The 19,062-nt window shown below is 41.2% G+C and overlaps 1 protein-coding gene across 1 annotated transcript; it reads left to right on the top strand.

Moving 5' to 3' along the window:
• The first annotated feature begins 6,121 nt into the window (after window positions 1-6,121).
• Window positions 6,122-17,739, top strand: CCL28 (C-C motif chemokine ligand 28). Its single transcript, XM_017811123.1, has 3 exons — window positions 6,122-6,356; window positions 16,057-16,183; window positions 16,900-17,739. The coding sequence occupies exons 1-3, from the start codon at window positions 6,293-6,295 to the stop codon at window positions 17,054-17,056; spliced, it is 348 nt and encodes a 115-aa protein (XP_017666612.1). The 5' UTR covers window positions 6,122-6,292; the 3' UTR covers window positions 17,057-17,739.
• The last annotated feature ends 1,323 nt before the right edge of the window (window positions 17,740-19,062 follow it).

The following is a 19,062-nucleotide window of genomic DNA, read 5'->3' as shown; positions in this document are numbered from 1 at the left end:
AATGTAAATTAGAACTAATAAAGGCAAATCAGTACTTCTTTTTTCAAAATGTTGGCACTTCATATACCCCTTGGACTTGTGAAATTCATGTATCTAGTATTCCAAAAAGAGAGCAGCCAAGAATAGTCACACGCTTTTTAAAATTTTCTTTCAAATTCTCGTTGAAAGAAAATTCTTAGGTACGTTTTCCTCAGACAGTGGCATCATGGAGGAGGATGGGGGGATCTAGATCCAATTCATGCATCATTTTACTGTTCAAAAATTTGCTCTTTATGTCTCCCATTGTTGGTAAAGTACATCCTTTTTCAAAATCATGGCAGATTTTCTCCAAATGAGGCAGTAGAAATTAACCCTATTGTGCTTAATCTTAACATATGATGAAGTTGTACACTGAAGTTCATTTGTGCCCTTCTGTGAAAAAAAAAGAACCGGAAAAAGATAAAAAAGGCAAAAAAAAAGGAAGAAGCTGTTTGGGATGACCACTCCTTGCATGGTGAATTTCCCCACTTCTGCCAAGCTGCCTGACAGCTCCGGAGACAGAATGAGCATTGATAGGAAATTTATGCAAGACCCTGAGGTGAAAACACACCACTCTTGTAATAAGTGGGCCTGTTCAGAAAGGAAAGATCCTTCATTAGTGTCACCCTAACATTTCTTAGCCTGGGCTAGGAGAAGCATAAAAGTCTTGATCTACATAGGGCTTAAAGAAACTCTGTGAGACTAAAGAGTATAGCATAGCCTTAGCGAGTGGACAACTACCTGATACCTGCCAGATGTGAGGTCATGTGAAGTTGTACAAAAGTGCTGGCGAAATAACAAAAATGTAACACGAGGGCATGATGTTTTAGAAGACAAAATTTCATTTCCTGGTATAAACGAGGGCTGCAAGAGATCATAGTTCATGGTTGGTAGTGACTTCACAAGCTACTGTAACAGTCAGTGAATTTGGGTCAGGAGAAGAGAGAGAATCGCATTTTTTCCCTATAAAAGTGGTGCAAGACTGCTGGTCCCCATGCGTTGGTGTAGTGTGCTGCATGTGCTCCACACATACCCATGTTAGTATAACCTTGTCAGGAGGTTATGTTTATTCTTGTCCCTGCGCAAGTCTCCTGTGACTGTAAACATATTTTCAGCCAAAGTGCAAAACAGAATGTCTGTGTATTTATGTGTGTTGGTAGAAAAGAGCAACAGCCTTTTTCTAAAAACGATTTAACACATTTCCATTGAACGTTTGTCACTTTTTATTGTCCCCCTATACATGCAATGTTGGTTTTTAAAGATAGGGAGATCATAATAGATCTTGTCCTGAAAGTCAACATCAAGCTTTTTAGGACTCAGGAGAAGCAAGTTAGAAACAGAGCATCATGCTGATCCAGAGCACTGATCTGTGTGGTCAGGTACTGCTTCTGTAGGGCATGAGTTTGCACATCTTTGTGCGTAGACCTTCTGTCCATCCCCTATTTTGATTTTTGTCTTTTGGAATCAAAATAATAGATTCACTTCCTCATTGAAAAGTTGGTTAAGGCCTACGACAAAAAAAACATCCAAAACTTAGGGGAACCTTGTCTTTGGCACTCAGCTTTGTCATGACAAAAGACAAAGGCTCTTGGGAGGCCAAGTTGGAAGGAGGCTGTGTGGACACTGGTGTAAATGGTTCCATTTTACATTTTTTACTTGGTTTCAAGAATGACTAAACTATGTAGTCAAGAAAATATGTTTATTTTATAACTAATAAGGAAGCATGCAGACGTACTGGTCTTTGTTCTATTCAGAAACACGAATCCCAGTCTACTTATTTCTCCCTTGTGCATCTCAGCATCAAGTTTTCTCCTGAACCAATCAGCCATCTGCCATTCTTTCTCTTCAGCAACCATTTTGTGGTCCTCTAAATTATGATTGATTTTTTTAAAAACAGAGATTGAGAAGGGAAGGGTCTTCAGTTTTTCCTTTTGCTCACTGCCTCAATGGATTAGGACGTCTTCTAATGCTGCATAATAGTATGTCAGCCTTAAGTGTCATACTGGATGTACAGGAAGGGTTATAATTTGGCTATCTCAAATGAGGGGAACATGCCATTGGAAGCCAAACTTTCCAGTTCACTGGCAATAATGTACTCCTTGGCAGTCTTAAAGAAAGTTCTTGAGGGGAACCCTGGGTCTCTGCTCAGGGCTGACTTCCGAGAATGGTTCAACATCTGCAACAAAGATGCTAACACAGCATTCTATGAAATGGTACTCCTTGCTTCTTCAGTAATGGATTTCTGGGTGTCTGCCTCCCTAGACTGCAATATTTTTTTGCCCATCTTCCCTGCAGTATCTGTTTCTTGCCTTCATAGAGGAACAGAGTCACAGAACTTGTATCAGCCTCAGTTTTCCTCGTAGTTCTCGCTTCAGAGAGATTTTCACTTCTCTTTTGAATGCCAGTCAGCTTCTCATCCCTGTTAGCATCTCTGCCTTCTCCTTTGGTTTGGCCTCTCCTGTCAGGAACAATCACTTTTTGCTGTGCCCTAGTGGTAGGAGCTTTCTCTGTGCTGTTTCCATTGGTGGTGATAGCTGCTGCCACAGTAAGAGCTTAAGTCCAGCAGAGACACCCCCAGGTAAAAGGTAAAATGGGGGTGGGGTGGGGTGTGTTTCTGTCTTTCTGTCTGTCTGTGTCAGCTGCTTCCGATGGAATTCAGAATACCATATGGAACATTATACTGAAATGAACAATGGAAAATAAGAGGTATTTCTCTGCAATTTTAGCACTGCACTCAGAACTGGTTCTTTTGTTTTATTGGTCTGTAAAGCCCAAAATATCTTTTTCAGAACAAAATCCTGCATTCTTCCAAAAAACTCAACTTTCATCCTATTCTGTCATAATTTAGCAGTCAGGGAGTGGGAAGTCCATGCCCTAAGTGCCAGGCAACAGCACAGACAGGGACAAGCCTCTCAGCTTTTCCTAGAAGTGCTGCAGCTCTGTGCACCAGAGGGTCCTGGGGAGGCTGAGCATCACAGGAGCATGACAGCATTATTTGTGGGTAAATTCACCTGATGGAAGGGAAGTGGGTGCTGCAGTCCCACCTCAAGTTTCTTTTAGGTTTTATGTAACAAAAAGGTGTAATGCTGAGTGTAAAATACACCCTGCTGAGGCTTTAGCTGGCTGTTGGGGAGCTTTCCTGAGAATTGGGTCTATCCATACCCTCTTCTCAGGCAGAGAACTGAATCTGGCTGGCTCGCATCTTAGTAAGCGCATTAACCATTTATAATGTTCACAGCTCAAAGTTTTTTTCTGGACTCTTTTTTTTTTTTCCCCAACTAAACTACCCACAGATAAGGTATGCAGAAGTCTGAATGAGAGTTATGCAGAGAATTTTAAAGTGAGGGGGTTTATGGTAGGCACAGGGCCAGCCGATGCAGTCCAGAATAGGGGACATCTGAGGAGTTCACAGTTTGGGATTTTGATGCCCACACAAACAATTGGAGACAGTGCTAGGAAGTCCAAAATATAATTTTTTGAACTCTTCCATTCATAATTTAAGCAAGTCTAGGTTAAAAAAAATAATTATTGTGAGTTGATGATTATGATCATTTACGGAGTAATGGGAAGTACTGTGATAACCCTCTTGCATCTATCAGTATGTCGGAAGCTTTCATCAAATTAAGTCTTGCTGGAAACAGCAAAGATCCAAAGTTGTTTTAACATGAATTATCCTGCTTTAGCAAATGAGTCAGTGGTTTAGTCTTCCTCAGTAATCAGCACTCCTGTGGCAAAAGAAGATTGTCTGATGAAAAGGAATGGGTTACAGAAGGGCCATTTACTCTTGCCTCCACTTGAGTAACTGGGGAAAGGTATATATAACTGAGGGTATCATGTTACAATGCATATTAATGCAGAAGAAGTTAAAATCATTAACCATTGCTCAAAAATTAAAGACTCAGATTAAAAGAGCTGTCAGTTTTAGCCTTTCTAGCAGTTTTACATTCTCAAATAAAAGCTAGAACTTCTGAAAGGATCAAACCAAGAATTTGTTTCTCAGGACGGACGTATGACTAGCTTCTCATTTGCAACCCTTTCTGCCTGCAGGTTAGTGCTTTGATTTGAGCTTTGAATGCAATCCAAATCAATATGTCAATAGAACTCTTCGCCTTCCTTCAGCTATACTTGTAACTAATGCCACTGTCAACTATGTCAGCCCAATTCTTGGAAAAGAATTTCTGGCTAGCTCCTTCTTCCTTTGTAAATTGGATGGCTGCCTACACATTCGTGTGGAGCCATAGCACAATATTTGCTATTGTTCTCTGACTTTGGTTTTATTTTTAATTTCTCAATCTCATAAATCAGCACTGTTTCCTCAGTTTACATTTTTCCTGTTCTATTAGTTTTAGTTCTATTAGTTTAGCATTTCAAATTGTTGACAAATTATATAGCCTCCATAAAGTGAAAAGCATGTTCCGGGTCTGACACAATCATAGTTTCCTTGCTGCACTTTCCCATTGAAGTATAAAACCATTTACTTTATTTTGGACCTATGAATGAGACTATGAACTCTGAGGGAACATGAGATGTAAAACTTGAGTTCAAGCTGAAAGAAATAAGTTTTATTCAGTGTGCTGTTGTTTGTTGCCAGCAGCAGAGAAAATAAATACCTGCAGATACCTGTATTTGCTTTGTGTTTTTGAGAATATAGCAGGTGTGTGTGTCTGAGCAGTCCCCTGGGAACACTTCAAACTTGTCAAACAGGAACTAGTCATAAGAAACACAGGGTGCTTTGGTTCTTTCTCCATCCCCATCACTGCTACAGCTCCCTGTACTCCATAGTACACATAGTACACTGTGGTGATACTTTTGTAATCTGCATCAGACTTTTAAAATGATACCTGGAGATCCCATGTGAAGCATTTGCCAGAACAAACTAATTAGTTATCTGCAAGGAAACAAAGCACCCCAGTTTGCAGCGTCAACCAGACACTGGAATACAAATTCTAATATTGACTGAAGCTGTTCCTTTAACATGTTACTCCAGTTACACCTATCTCGTATTTCTTTTACTCTAACTTGTTCCTCTTCATGCTACTCTGAAGAACATTAATGCTGCTAATAGTCTTGTACTTGTGTAGGTTCAAGTTAATAAAGGTGTTGTGAGCTGTTTTACTGCTGACCATCATGGTTTAGCTTTTATAATACAGATTTTTCACTGTAATTAAATGGTGACAATGAATCAGCTTGTTGATTTCATCATAAGTTACTTCCCTGAAATCATACTTTAAACAGCACACATCATTATCATCTACTCTTTTTCCTCTTAACAGTAGACTTGCATTTCAAGTACAACATTTCAAGTGTTGCACTCTGCATTTGCCCCAGTTTCTTATCCTGATAGATAACAGTGTCAAGCAGAAACCAAGAGCTATGAAGTAAAACAATGATAGCCAGAAAGGTTGATTGCACTATATTAATTTATTATTAGATGAAATTGCAAAACTGGTGTTGGGACAGTGTAAGTATAGATTAAAGTGCCTGATCTTAGCAATATCTTCTAACTTGTGCTCTGGAAATTTAGGAATGGTAAGGATGGCTGTAATAAACCAGAGCAAAGATGAGCTTGGTTGAGCAGCCTGGGGAATTTCCATACTCATTTTTCTGGTTCAGCCCTGGGAAAGGTCAGTGTAGACAGCCTGCTGGAATACAGCAACAGCTTGCTACTCATACAGCCACAGTGTTCCATTCAGACTGAGATTGCACACTAGTCTTTCTTTGGTTTATTAAGGTTTGAACCAGTGCTGAATGCCAAGTGTGGCAGGAATAATATGGCCCTTGCTCAGGGTCCTTACAGACCTTACAGCACGGGTCTCCTTGAGGTTGTACCTGTTTATAACACAGGAGGTTTGGCCAACAACAATGCTTGTTTAGCTTCATGGAGATGATACGTAATAGCAAAGGATTTTTCTCCTTTTGTCTTAATCCCGAAAGGACTTGTTTCTGAATTATTTCTAGTCTTGGCATTTCTGTTGTTGAAGAGCCTCATCAATGTGAGGATCTGGCTGTAAGGCAGTACCATCTTGGGGCCCTATGTGGAATACAGCCGATTTTCCCATCTGGCAAAACACTTAACCATACGTCTACAGGTGGGAAGAGGAATCCTGCTGAAGTCCATAGTGCCACACAGGACGCAGCCAACGTCAAGCGGCTGCTCAGGGTGGGGCTTTAAGCCACGTTCATCCCCAGCAGCCGGGAGGTAGGGTCAGGTGTTAGTCCTGCAGCTCAGCTCGCTGCCTGCTCTGTGGCTGTGCTCCCACAGCTCCTGGGAGGAATGGATATGAACTTAGTCACTGTTTTGGTTTTTCTAGCAGTCACGGTTAGTCAGACGTCTGAGAGTAAGTAAAATTGTATTTTATCTATTTCTATACTTTATTCTCTTAAAGAAAAAAAAAAAAGACCCCAAGTGTGTCTACCTGGAATTGTGTTTGCTTAAGCCTTTGCAGCTCTGTACAGGACCAGAGTGAATAGCTTAGAGGTCTCTGCTGTAGCATGGGGAGATTCAAAAAGTGAAACCTGGCTGTCTTAACTCCACAGAGCAATTGGCATTTTCAGTGGAGTCACCTGAGCATTTCCTCAGCAAAGTCGGTGTTTCCACAACAGATGTGGGCACTTTATCATTCTGTGAAGTGGCTTAAGCAAGAAAAAGCCAAGCGAATTATTTGTCGTAGGAGACATTATCAAGAAGATAGCTGAAAGATTTTAGCTGCTGAAGGAGAAGCAGTGATCTCCTGAGGGAGCACCTAGTAATATTTCAGTATTTTTTCAAAAGGATCTCTCTAGTTCAGCTGTGAATGCCTCCTTTCCAAGCTTCTCAGAGAGAATATGTTTAGAGAACCACTTAATCTTTTTTCTTTAAAGTGAAATTGCCCTGGGTGGCAAAGGTTTCAAAAACCTTTTTATGACAAACTTCAAGTAACTGATTTCTCTCACCAGAAAAGCAGTTTTGCATGCAGCTTTGCTCTGCATTCAGTGCAGCATGTCTTGAGGATTCAGGAGATCTAATAACACTTCCATAAAAATTTTTAAAAATTCAAACAAGATTGGCCAGTGCTGTGCTTGAATTCTTTGGTTTTCAATGTAATTTTTATTGTTAAAAAAATGTGTTCACAGAGAAGATAACTCAGATTCTGGAGCACTTCATCCTTTGGTGTGAACCTTTCTCAAGCTCCACTGGCTTCAGTAGGAGTAGGAATAATGGATTTCCTTAAAAATTTACACAACACACGGACAAAATCTGACTTAAAACTTTATCCTGTTAAAATGGCAACTGCACCTGCTGGCATGGGAAAGCTTTTGTACTAGATTTATGATCTAGCCAGTCAGCAAGGTCTTGCACAATAGGACTGGCACGTACATGCAGAGGTCAAAGTAAAGGTTCTCTTAGAACATTCTTTTATACTGAATCACCTAGCACAGGGGAAATGCCTTTACCACCTAACTTTCCTCACCCAAACACACTCCATACTTGGCAATGATACTCAAATGATAGAACTGGCTGTCAGGGTACAGGCACAGCCTACCATGAGCTGAACTAGATTTGGCTTTAACCCAGTGTAGCCTTAGGCTTCTTAGGCTCTCCATTATGCATCCATTTATTTCAGTGTGACAGTACAGATATACAAGTGAGATTTGGGCTGGTACATGTAAACTTGCAAAAGTTTACTTTGCTTGTGGATGTGAATTGGTAGCTGTTGACAGAGGCCAGGAAAGCCATATGTTGGACAAAACCGTACCTGGCCACAGGAAAGAATGTGGCCTGGCCAGGCAATGCCAGAAAATGAGATCAAGATTATTTTGAAGAGTGTGATGGGGATTTCCCCTGCCACAACCTCCACTCCTCCACCCCCACTCCCCATAATACAATTCCACAGAAGTTTTTGCAATTTTACTTTAAAAAAATCCTGATAGCCTTCTATAATCACATCTTAGTGCCAGGGATTTACAGAGTGCCATACCTGCAGTGAGGGGAGCAGCACTGCATGACAGACTATCAGCAGGTTGGACAAGAGAACTTATTTTAAAGAGGGTTGGTTTGGGAATTTCAATTTGAGAAGACAGAAATTCTCTTTCAGAAGCTCCTACATGTACTTCATCTTGAAGACATGAAGAGAGAAATTTGGTAATCCTTACACAGTAGTAGCATCTAAATCAAGTGTTGGATGCTACAGCATAGGAATAACAGTTAAATAAGACTGACTGAGACTTTCCAGAAGAATTATCTGCAGTTATCCAACTCAAGTTATTCTAATAATGCTTGTCCGGTGAGACCTAGGGTGATCTGTGCAGTGTTGGAGATGGGTTCTCTGTTATCAAAATGTGTTGCTTTATAGATAAAAACAGATCTATATTCACATGACAGCTTCTTTTTGCACTTAAGTGCAAGGCATTATGAGGTTTGGTTTTGCTAGGCGAGGCACTAGATATTACTGTTTGTTTGACCACATCAATATTATACTCTGTTTTGCCAATTTACAGCCTGCATTTCCTTGGTGCTTTGTAATATAATCATCAAGGATGTTGTATAGGGACAGAGAGCTTGGAAGCTGATCATTATTTGATGGACAAAAACCAATCTGACAATCCTGTGTATGAAATACTCATCTGTCTATCTCCAGTAATTCTTCCAGCCTTGAAAATGTCCCTATTAACAGCAGTCCTCATAGCAAAACAGGAAAAGCATCACTGCATAACTTCATTTATATTTATTCTTTGCCACAGAATTATATAGTATGATTTATAGATTTATACATTATTAATTATATTTGATTTAGTTATAGGTTAGAAACTGTTCTATCCTTTTTCATCTCTCAGAATTGTGCTTTAACTGTGTGTATTACCATGCAGTCAAAGCAGTAGGATGCACTAGCGCATTTTTCAGCATTTGAGTTCCCCTCTCAAGTCCAGCTATTAAGCAACCTCCTTGTTTTAACAGACTACAGCTATGCTACATTTGTCAAGGATCCTAGCATCCCACTTTGTTCACCTGCCAACCAGGATCAGAGCCTTCTGCACAATGAAATAGTTACTGGCTTGCATTAGGTCAAGCTGAAAAGACCTACCTTGAGGTGCTGAACTCTTAAAATAGCCTCAAGTTTGTTTCAAATGAAAGGAACATTTTCTGGCAGCTTCATGAACAAATGAGTACTAAATGAGCTGCCTTACAGTAATTTAAAGTGTAGGCGATGTGATACTAGATTTCCCTCCAAGGGCAGAGCCTGGATTCTATGCTCATAAGCCAACAACATGGGATTTAGGGCTGAAACTTGTCTGTGGCTGTATTGATACTGAAGCATATCAACACTTTCCGTGTTCTGGGTAAGCAAGATAATAATCAAATTAATCAATGCAAATTGTTTTGTTTTGCTTTGTTCTTCCAGATGTACAAAGCCTACTTTGTAACCACAAAAGAATTCCATTGGGAAACACTAATGCTTGCAGCTAATAGCACAGGTGTGCCAAAATTGTGCAATGGGTGCAGAGCTGCATCAGTTCAGCGTGAACTTGAGGCACATTAGTGGCAGGTCTCACATTTCAGCATAGAAACAGCAAATGCCTCAGATTTATGCTTTGGGGGAACCCGTCCTGCTCAGTAACATTTTGCATATTTGCTGGGCTCCCTTAGTTTGTGTAAGTTCCAGAACTATTATTCTCGGGTTTTGGTCACATAAAAGAAAAACTACAGCATGGCCTTTCACTCAGCAGTCCGTGGGTCACAGCCAGTGCAAAAAGGTTAATGAGGAGCTCTGCCAGCAGTACTGACAGTCTCCTCTGTGCTGCCGGCAGAATTCAGGAGGGAACACCAAAGGCCTGGTCAAAACACTAACTGCTGGAGTGAAACTTGTGAAGAAAAGAGCTGTACAAGTCCTGCCTAAAGCAGCAATAATTGCTTTTAGTATTTCTTGCCTGAACCCTACATGACGCAGCCTTCCTCAACTGATTAACACGTGGCTCTCAAGTTTGAGAATGACAATGAAAAAAGTGAAGCAGAGGGATGAGAAAAGTTTCTGTGGACTAAGTTTGGCCAGGTAGCAAATAGGAAATGGAAAAAGAAACTTCAGGCAGTCAAAGAGACTTGATATTGATCAACTCAAGTGTAAAGACACATTATATATGAATAGTACTCACAGAGGTCTCGTACCATCAGATGCTTTGTTTTCACTGTGCTTCATTCCGAAGTACTCCACTTCCATCATAGAATGGTTTGGGTTGGAAGGGACCTTAAAAATCATCTAGATCCCTGCTGCCCTGAGCAGGGACACCTTCCACTGACCAGGTTGCCCAGGGCCCCATACAGCCTGGCCCTGAACACTTCCAGAGATGGGGCATCCACAACTTCTCTGGGCAACTTGTTCCATTGTCTCACCACTCTCACAGTAAAGAATTTCTTCCTAACATCTAATTCCTAACATCTAATTCCTAACATCTAATGTAAACCCACTATTCTGCCTTAGGTACTGGAAGACTGCAATTAGGTGTCCCTGGAGCCTTCTCTTCTCCAGGCTGAACAACCCCAACTCTTTCAGCCTTTCCTTATAGGAGAAGTGCTCCAGCCCTCTGATCATCTTCGTGGCCTCCTCTGGACTCGCTGCAGCAGGTCCATATCCTGAAGGCCCCAGAGCCCCATCACATCAATTCAAACTCACTGACTCACACTCTTTGGGGATCTTCTACATTTAGGAGCAACATTTTAATAGAACAGCTTTTAACAGGTCTAGCTGAATGAAGATGAAAACACTAATCTCTAAATGCCAACCGCTTTGGATTCTTTCAGCCTTAAGAAAGTGACACAAAGATTTGACAGACTTCCAAGGAAACAAGCCACCATGGGAAGTTTAAATTAAGTTCACGTGCTACATTCCTTGAACAATAAGTGCTATTTAAAAATAATTAAAAATTTTAGGAATTTTTTTTGTTGAGAAACAAATTAAGTGGTTTTGTTTTTTTTTTTTCAAATGTGCTAAATAACTTAAAAACCAATAGGTCTTTCCCTGTCAAGAGTTCCCAGGGAAAAAAATACCAAAACAGATAATACCACCTGCTGAAATAACAACAGAGCAATCCCTGAGGGGACCTGTCTCAAGATCCATCACTAAGCTTGTTGGTCCTTTCCTCAGCAGCTGGTTAAAGAGGCTCAGTGTCAGACAACAGGTCTAAATAATTTTCGGTAAGCTGCTGTGTATTTCTGATTGTGCCACTGAGCCACAGAGACAAATGAAATGGACAGCACTGAAAAAATCTCACTGACTGATAAATGGCACATGAAAGGCCACCCATGTGGAAAACCACAGTTCTTTCCTTTTAACTACCATTTAGATCAATGATTACTAATAACCTTGACTTAAATGCTGAAACCACAAATAATTATGATATTGGGTTGGGCAGAAATCATTAGCTTTGCTTATTACCTCCTGCTTTGTTTGCACTTGCAGGATTAGAGTGAAGTTAGAGTAATAATGGAGCTGCAGGATGGCTCAGTGCTCCAGGAGAGTAGCATCAGCTCTCCTAGGCTCTGGGGAAATACAGGAATTCCTTGGCTCACTGCTCTAATCATTCTTCACACCCAGGAAAAAAAAATCACTTTTAAAGTTGGCTCCCATGTAAAAAGGTACCAGTTATCACAAATGCCACTGTCAGCAGAAGGTTGCTGATGACACTGCCATGTTCCCTGACAGGAAGTCCCCAGTGCCATGCATTCATCTGTGATTCAAAGATTAATTTCTATTTTCCATATTGTAGCTGCACTTTCATGCACAGAACAAAACCAAAAAAAGAAACAGCTTCTTTTTCATTAAAAAAACTAGTGCAGATCAGAATTCCTCGAGGAATAGATACCAATGAAAGAAAGAAGCCTCCCCAGGCACACATCTCCAATAAAAAGTTACTTGCAGCCTCTCAATCTCCATAAGAAACACTTTTGTCTCTTTAGCAAGAACATAAGCACCACCTTGCTTACATGATATACAGAATTTCAGTCTGCTTTCTCTTCGTGTATTGACTATTTCACATGCAGTCTGCTACCCGTGTTCACGTTGCAAGGCATAGCTTTTGTACAACTGCGTGAATTGGATGTCAGTGGCTTTAATGCTCCGGTTCAAAGGTTGCACTGTAAAGTGCAATACTGATGGTTTAGATCTGAGTAATCAGATCAAAACGAGCGATGTTTTTAAACATAAAGTAGGGTAGGGGCCAGATGCTGCCTTGAGGCCTCAGAAAAAAACTTACACTTAGTGGTGTTCAGTGAGCTGAATTTCCGTTTGTGAACATCAATTAATTGGCTTCACAAGAAGTATGGTGTTGAAGAGAGAAAAGCAAAGGACAACAGGGAAATTACACAGGTAATGCTCAACACTTAATTAGTCCTTCTGGACCACGTGATTATTTATTGTCCGTCTCTCTGGGTTGTTGAGGAGACAAATGCTAGGCCAGTTGCCATCTTTCACGCTCCTTTCTGACTGTGAAATCCCAGGAGTCTGTCATCAGGCCCGCAGGTACAAAAGCCCCCCTGCAAGCTGCAGTGGACAGTGTGACTGCTCTCCAGCAACTCCTGCTCCCCTGCCTGCTGCTCAAACTCACTTCTACAGCTGTGCTAGCATCTGTTATTCCAGCACTCAGCAAGCACTCTTGTCAGGACCAGAGAACACAGTCTTCTTGCATACAGGAAAATTTTTGAACAGACTTCTTATCTCCTGCTCACAGGAACTGAAATTCATTCCCTGTCTTTTTTTCTATTGCTGTGAGTCTTGTGCTTAAAGCTAAATGATTACTTAGACGACAGCATGGCTAGGAAAAAAATTCAAACAAATAGGAAAAACACTCTCCCCACTTCTCCCATATTAGTTCATGGTCTGGGACACAGGAGTCCTTGCTGTGCTCACTTTGAAGCACAGATTTAATCTTGAGACCTTCATCCTGGGTAGATCTCTAAGCAATATAGCTTTGTTTGTCCTTGAGCTGATGGAGGAAATTCCTTTCTATGCCAGTACAGAGAAAATCAAACACCAAGATGTTAGTATTTGTCTTTAAAAAACCACAAAATCCCCCACAAACTACCTTGAATTACAATCTCCTTTTTAAAGTTCAGTGACTTTTTATTTTCAAGATGGTATTAGCAACCAGGAAAAAATTCAGCAGATTATTCCCTAGTGGAGACACATTCAGGCATGGGAGTCCTTGAGGCAAAAGAAAACACAAATCCCAGCAACAGCATTAATAATTTCTAAAAGATAACAAGATAATGGCCCTGATTCTACCTCACAAGGCAGATCTTTTAAATTATACTCCTGACACTTTCTCTGTCATTAATGTTGGTATTCTTCTTCCAAAAAATTAAAATAATTTTGACAGGAAGCTGAACATGAGCCAGCAGTGTGCCCAGGTGGTCAAGAAGGCCAATGGCATCCTGGCCTGGATCAGGAACAGTGTGGCCAGCAGGACCAGGGAAGTGATTCTTCCCCTGTACTCAGTGCTGGTGAGGCCATACCTGGAGTGCTGTGTCCAGTTCTGGGCCCCTGAGTTCAGGAAGGATATTGAGGTGCTGGAGCAGGTCCAGAGGAGAGCAACTAGGCTGGTGAAGGGACTCGAGCACAAGTCCTGTGAGGAGAGGCTGAGGGAGCTGGGGCTGTTCAGCCTGGAGAAGAGGAGGCTCAGGGGAGACCTTATCACTCTGTACAACTCCCTGAAAGGAGGTTGTAGCCAGGTGGGGGTTGGTCTCTTCTCCCAGGCCACCAGCAGTAGGACAAAAGGGCACAGTCTTAAGCTGTGCCAGGGGAGGTTTACGTTGGATATTAGGAAGAAATTTTTTACAGAGAGGGTAATCAGACATTGGAATGGGCTGCCCAGGGAGGTGCCGGATTCATCATCCCTGGAGGTTTTTAAGATGTGACTGGATGTGGCACTTAGTGCCATGGTCTAGTAACCACGGTGGTGTTGGATCAAGGGTTGGATTTGATGATTTCGGAGGTCTTTTCCAACCAGGTTGATTCTATGATTCTAAATATTTTAAAATTATTTTTTATTTTACTGTAACAAGCCTTTACATATGTGTGCACAAGGAGAGGTAAAATAAATTGTTCTTGAAACAACAAAAACATCAATCTCTCTCATGGGAGAAGCTGAGAGGATGGTATCTCATAAGCTGTAAAGATAATTAACCCTTGACACCACTTTGAAATGCCCTTCAACTACCAGCATGGGGAGCAAACAGAAGTCTGAAGTCTGTCTGCAGGTACAGGGCTGGTAGCTCACTGGGGTGAATGGTGGGGTGACTCACATGACTGCTGTGCTGCAGCTGAGGAATATGGGCTTTCAGGAAGAGCGGGCTGGAAGGCAAGGAGAGGAAGCTGACCTTTATGCAAGAGAGCAGCAGGAGTGCATGGAGCTCTGCCTGGGAATGGACGATGACCAACAGAGAGGTCACAGGTCAGGATTAGTGAGGAGACCAACATGGGTGACGTGGTAGCAGGTGCCTGCTATAGACTGCCTCACCAGGAAGATGTAGCTGAGGCCTTCCTCAAACAGGTGGAAAAATCTTCAGATTCACAGGCCCTCATCTTCATGGAGCACTTTAACCACCCTGATATCTGCTGGAAGAGCAATACAGCTAAAGCAATTGCTCAAGCAATCCACAAGCTTTTTCAAGTGCATTGATGACATCTTCCACCACAAGTAATCAAGGAACTAGCAAGGAAAATCACTCAGCTGGACCAGATACTTACAAACAAGGCAAACCTGGTCAGGCACATGAAATCAGAGGCAGCATTGGATACAGAATCCATAAGATGGTGGAGTTTCGGATCCTAGGAGAAGGGAGCAGGGCAAAAAAGCAAGATCACAGCCCTGGATTTAATGAGAGCAGATTTACAGTCTCTTCAGAGACCTGTTTGGAAGAATTCCATGTAATATGGTCCTAGATAGGAGAGAGTTGAGCAGAGCAGGTGGATGTTCAAGGGCCACCGCTTCCAAGCTCTAGAAAGATCTGTCCTGACAAACAAAAAACTAAGCAGTCTGTCAAGAGGCCCGCATGGATGTGTTCAGAGCTTCTAACTAAACCTGAACATAAAAACAAAGTAAGGAACAAAGGGGTGGAGGCAGGGGCAGGTGACCCAGGTGGAGTCATATAGTTGTTATCTAATATGCAGGAATGGGGTTATGAAAGACAAAGACAAGACTGACCTGCAGCTGAATCTGTCAAGGGATGTGATGTGTAATAAAGTATTCCCCAAGTAGATAAATAGCAAAAGAAAGAGGAGCAAATATGTGAACCCACTGCTAAACAGGACAGAGCAACTGGTGACAAATTACATGGATAAGGCTGAGTGTACCTTGACTTCAGTAAAGGCTTTGATGCTGTCTCCTGTAATATCATCATAGACAAGCTGACAAAGTATAGGATAGATGACTGAATAGTGAGGCAGACTGAAAACTGGAGGAAGGACCAGGTCCAGAGGGTTGTGATCAGTGGCACAAACCCCAGGGACCAATACTGTTCAACATCTTAATTAATGACCTGGATGATGGAAGAGAATGTGCCTGTGGCATGTTTTGCACAAGATAAAATACTGGGAGCAGTAGCTGATGCACTACATGGTTTTACTGACTTTGAAATGGGCAGAGAGGAATCTCATGTTGTTAACGAGGGGAAACGCAAAGTCCTGCATCTGGAGAGGAATGATGGCAGACAGCAGTACATGCTGGGGGGCGGTAGGGAAGGGAAGTGGAAATCTGCTTGGTTTGTCTGCTTGGTTCATAGGATCTTTGGAGTCTGACAACGAGGGAAGGGGCATGAACACATGACTTGCTTGGTCACAGAATGGCTGCTTACCTCATACAATGGTGGTAGTTATGCCAACCACGTTATCAGGGGCAGAGCTTAAGCAGGACCCAGGGACCAGGTGGCCCTGCTTGAGCAGGGGGCTGGACCCAATGACTTGCAGAGGTCCCTTCCGGTCTCAGCTCTTATGTGATTCTGTGCAGTCAAACTATGCCTTGTCCCCTTCATATCTCTGTTCTTTCTAACATTGTTACTACACTTTTTAGCTTTGTTTCCTGGGGCCTTTAACTGTTGCACAAAGATTACAGAAGAAATTCCCAAAGGAATTCTCCGAAGAGTGGAGAAGTTTGAAATCCAGACAGCTGATGGCCTGTGTCACCTAGAAGCTGTTATGTAAGAAATATTTTGAGTCCTTTTCTGGGAAAGGGAGTTAAAACCTATTAGGCATCATTGAAATAAGTATAATCTTGGAAAACTAATACAAATTCAATGAAAACACCATTGTTTGTGATTTAAGAACTGTCTTTCCTTGTGCTATTTAAATTTTTTTGGTAAAATTGAATTTCCTTTTCAGTATAATATTGATCATTATTCAGCCTGCACGTAGACTCTCGCTTTATTTTCAGAACTGAAAAATTACTCATGCACCTTAAGACTCCTCTGTTTTTTCCAATTATTAATCCCCTAAAAAACCTTTCCTAAACTCATTAAATAAGCTTTACTTTTGTACATAAGCTATTTCTAATTTTATTTCTGGTACAATATCACACCATTTGGGTTAAATTGGTACATTTGCTAGACTTTTGCATGGTAGTAATGACAATAATAATAATTATAGAGTGGTCTACTTATTTATTTTCAATAGAAATGTACTGCTTTGCACTGTGGTTCTTTTTGCATTGAAGTAGTAAAGCTTTTTTTCAGATTTTGGAAGATAAGTTTAATCATGTAAAACTTAGATACTGACTTTGACTTATTTAAAACTAAAAAAAAAAGTTAATAAACACAGTATAAAATATAATTTACAATTAATCAAGTCTAACTTCATAGGTGAGTGCTAAGTATGATAATTTTCTTTGAAACTGACAACCAGTTTTTTTCTCTGTCAGTCTCTATATAGAAGGCAAAAAGTTCTGTGTGAGTCCACGGATTAAAAAAGTTAAAAAATGGATGAAGAAGATGAAGCACAAGATTCACAGAAGAAAACTTCATGTTAGAAAGCAGAGAAGAACAAGGATTACTAAAAAGAAAGGACAGAAACAGTAGCATGATGAAGCAAGTCCCGTGATGAAGATACCTGTGGCATACGGCACTGTGAACAGAGATACCAGATTTCATCAACGATGGATGATTGTAGCATTAAAATGACTTTCTAAATGTCTATGTGCTAGAGAAAGCAGAGGCAGAAAACATCACTTGTACTCAGACCAATGCTGATCAGATTACCAGACAAATGACAAAGGCAATGTCTTGTAGCAGGTCTCTGCACCTCCTAGATCTATTGGCAGATTTAAATTCTCCTCTCTCTCACTCTGCTTTCATGGAAACCTCCCCTATGATTTCTATTTTAAGATGGTAGTATGCTGTTCCTTCTTATTCCTCCATTTTTTCCAGTCCTACCCCAAAAATAGTTATTCTTCCCTGTCATCTTTGTGCTGTTACCTGTCTTGTTTCTATTCTTCCAGACATTAATCTTATTTCTTTCTTCATTTTACATAGTTTTACAGATACCTTTTCAGATACTTTCAGTTTAAGTTTGCCAAAACCATGTGTCTTTTACCTATTCCAAACAGGAATAGGTAAAACCATGTGTCTTTTACCTATTATCTGCTCCCAGCTGTTACTATCATGAAATATCATTGCAGTGATAATATCTGAGCCTGTTCATAGGACTCAAAGTGTGGCATGCAAAGCTATGCAATAAAGATCATCTCCATTGCTTTTGTTCATTCAATTCCCTATTCAGATCCTTCAGCTGGGTCCTTCCTACCCTCTTTGCCGAATTTCTCATAATTAGTATTGAGGATTACACATGTCCACCAAGGTCTTTCTTTGAAGACTAGCAATGATGACAACCTGACTACCCACCTCCATAGCCTCTCTCCCACTGCATGGCACTGGCTATCTCCTGTCACAGTCTCTGATTCCCTCCCTCCTTCCATGGAAACTTCAAACTAATTTAGAATTTCCACAGAGCCAGCTCAGTCAAAAGCACTTCTCCTCAGCGACACATACACAGACAGCAGCAAATGAGGGTTAAGAAAGCTCTTTAAAAGGAGTAAATGCCATAGAATGCACACACTGAGGGAGCCAAAAATTACATAATATAGCAGCACAATTCTGTTCTTCCTCCTCTTCCCCTAATAATTACTGGTTTTTTCATTCACTGCATTCGATTTAAATTAGCTCCTGTTTGTTTTGTAATTGTTATGTCTAACTACATACTGCAAAGCATGGGAGATGGCAAGGCCAATGACAGGGGACAGAAACAGCTGCTGGTACATTCCCTAGATAAAAAACAAAAGGAACATCTGTAGCAAGGTCACTAGAGATAAGTAGCACACTCCAACAAATGCAAATCTGGTGAAAGAAACTTGACTCCTTCCAAAACAGATAAACCAATTATCTTTCCTTATGAGCCAACAGCCTCCCAACAGGGATGAGGTAACTCATCTAACTCTTATTCCAGATTCTAGGGCATACTGTGTACCCCAGATAACATAGCTCCATCCTCTGCCTGCCAGCAGGAAGCCTGGATTGAATCCGGAGCAGGATCTGGGATTGCTCTCTGACTGAACCTGCACAGAGGCTCTTCCTCTGATGGCTGTGCTCAGCTGCTGAAGCAGAGGAGGTGACCCTGGAGGATGAAGCTGAAATGGCAAACGCTTTCCACCATTTCATTTGCATTCTGATGCTGCGCTGCCTGGACACCACACAGATACTTGAAGAATGGAATTTAGACAGAATCCAATCTCCTTGGGCCACAGTCAGCAGAGCACCAGGAATGCTAAATTGCTGAAACGTTTTATAATATGGCATCAGTATCTTACTGTTTCTGGCAATTCTATTTTCTTCCTCATGTTCTGCTCTGGGTTCCAGATTTTACCATCATGCTTCCCTCTTGAGTCACAGATTCCTAGGTAGGTTTATGATGGCATCTCAGCTCCTAACAGCTGTTCCATGAACCCAAACAGCAGCCTTTTGAGTGTACAAACTGTACTCAACATACTGACTAATGCACGGAGTGTACCCTCATTTCCATGCCTGTCCTA

Source organism: Lepidothrix coronata, unplaced genomic scaffold, assembly GCF_001604755.1.
Source record: "Lepidothrix coronata isolate B3197 unplaced genomic scaffold, Lepidothrix_coronata-1.0 Scaffold31, whole genome shotgun sequence".
NCBI lineage: Eukaryota > Metazoa > Chordata > Aves > Passeriformes > Pipridae > Lepidothrix > Lepidothrix coronata.
Note: the sequence above shows the minus strand (reverse complement) of the source record. Positions and strands in the feature narration are given on the sequence as shown.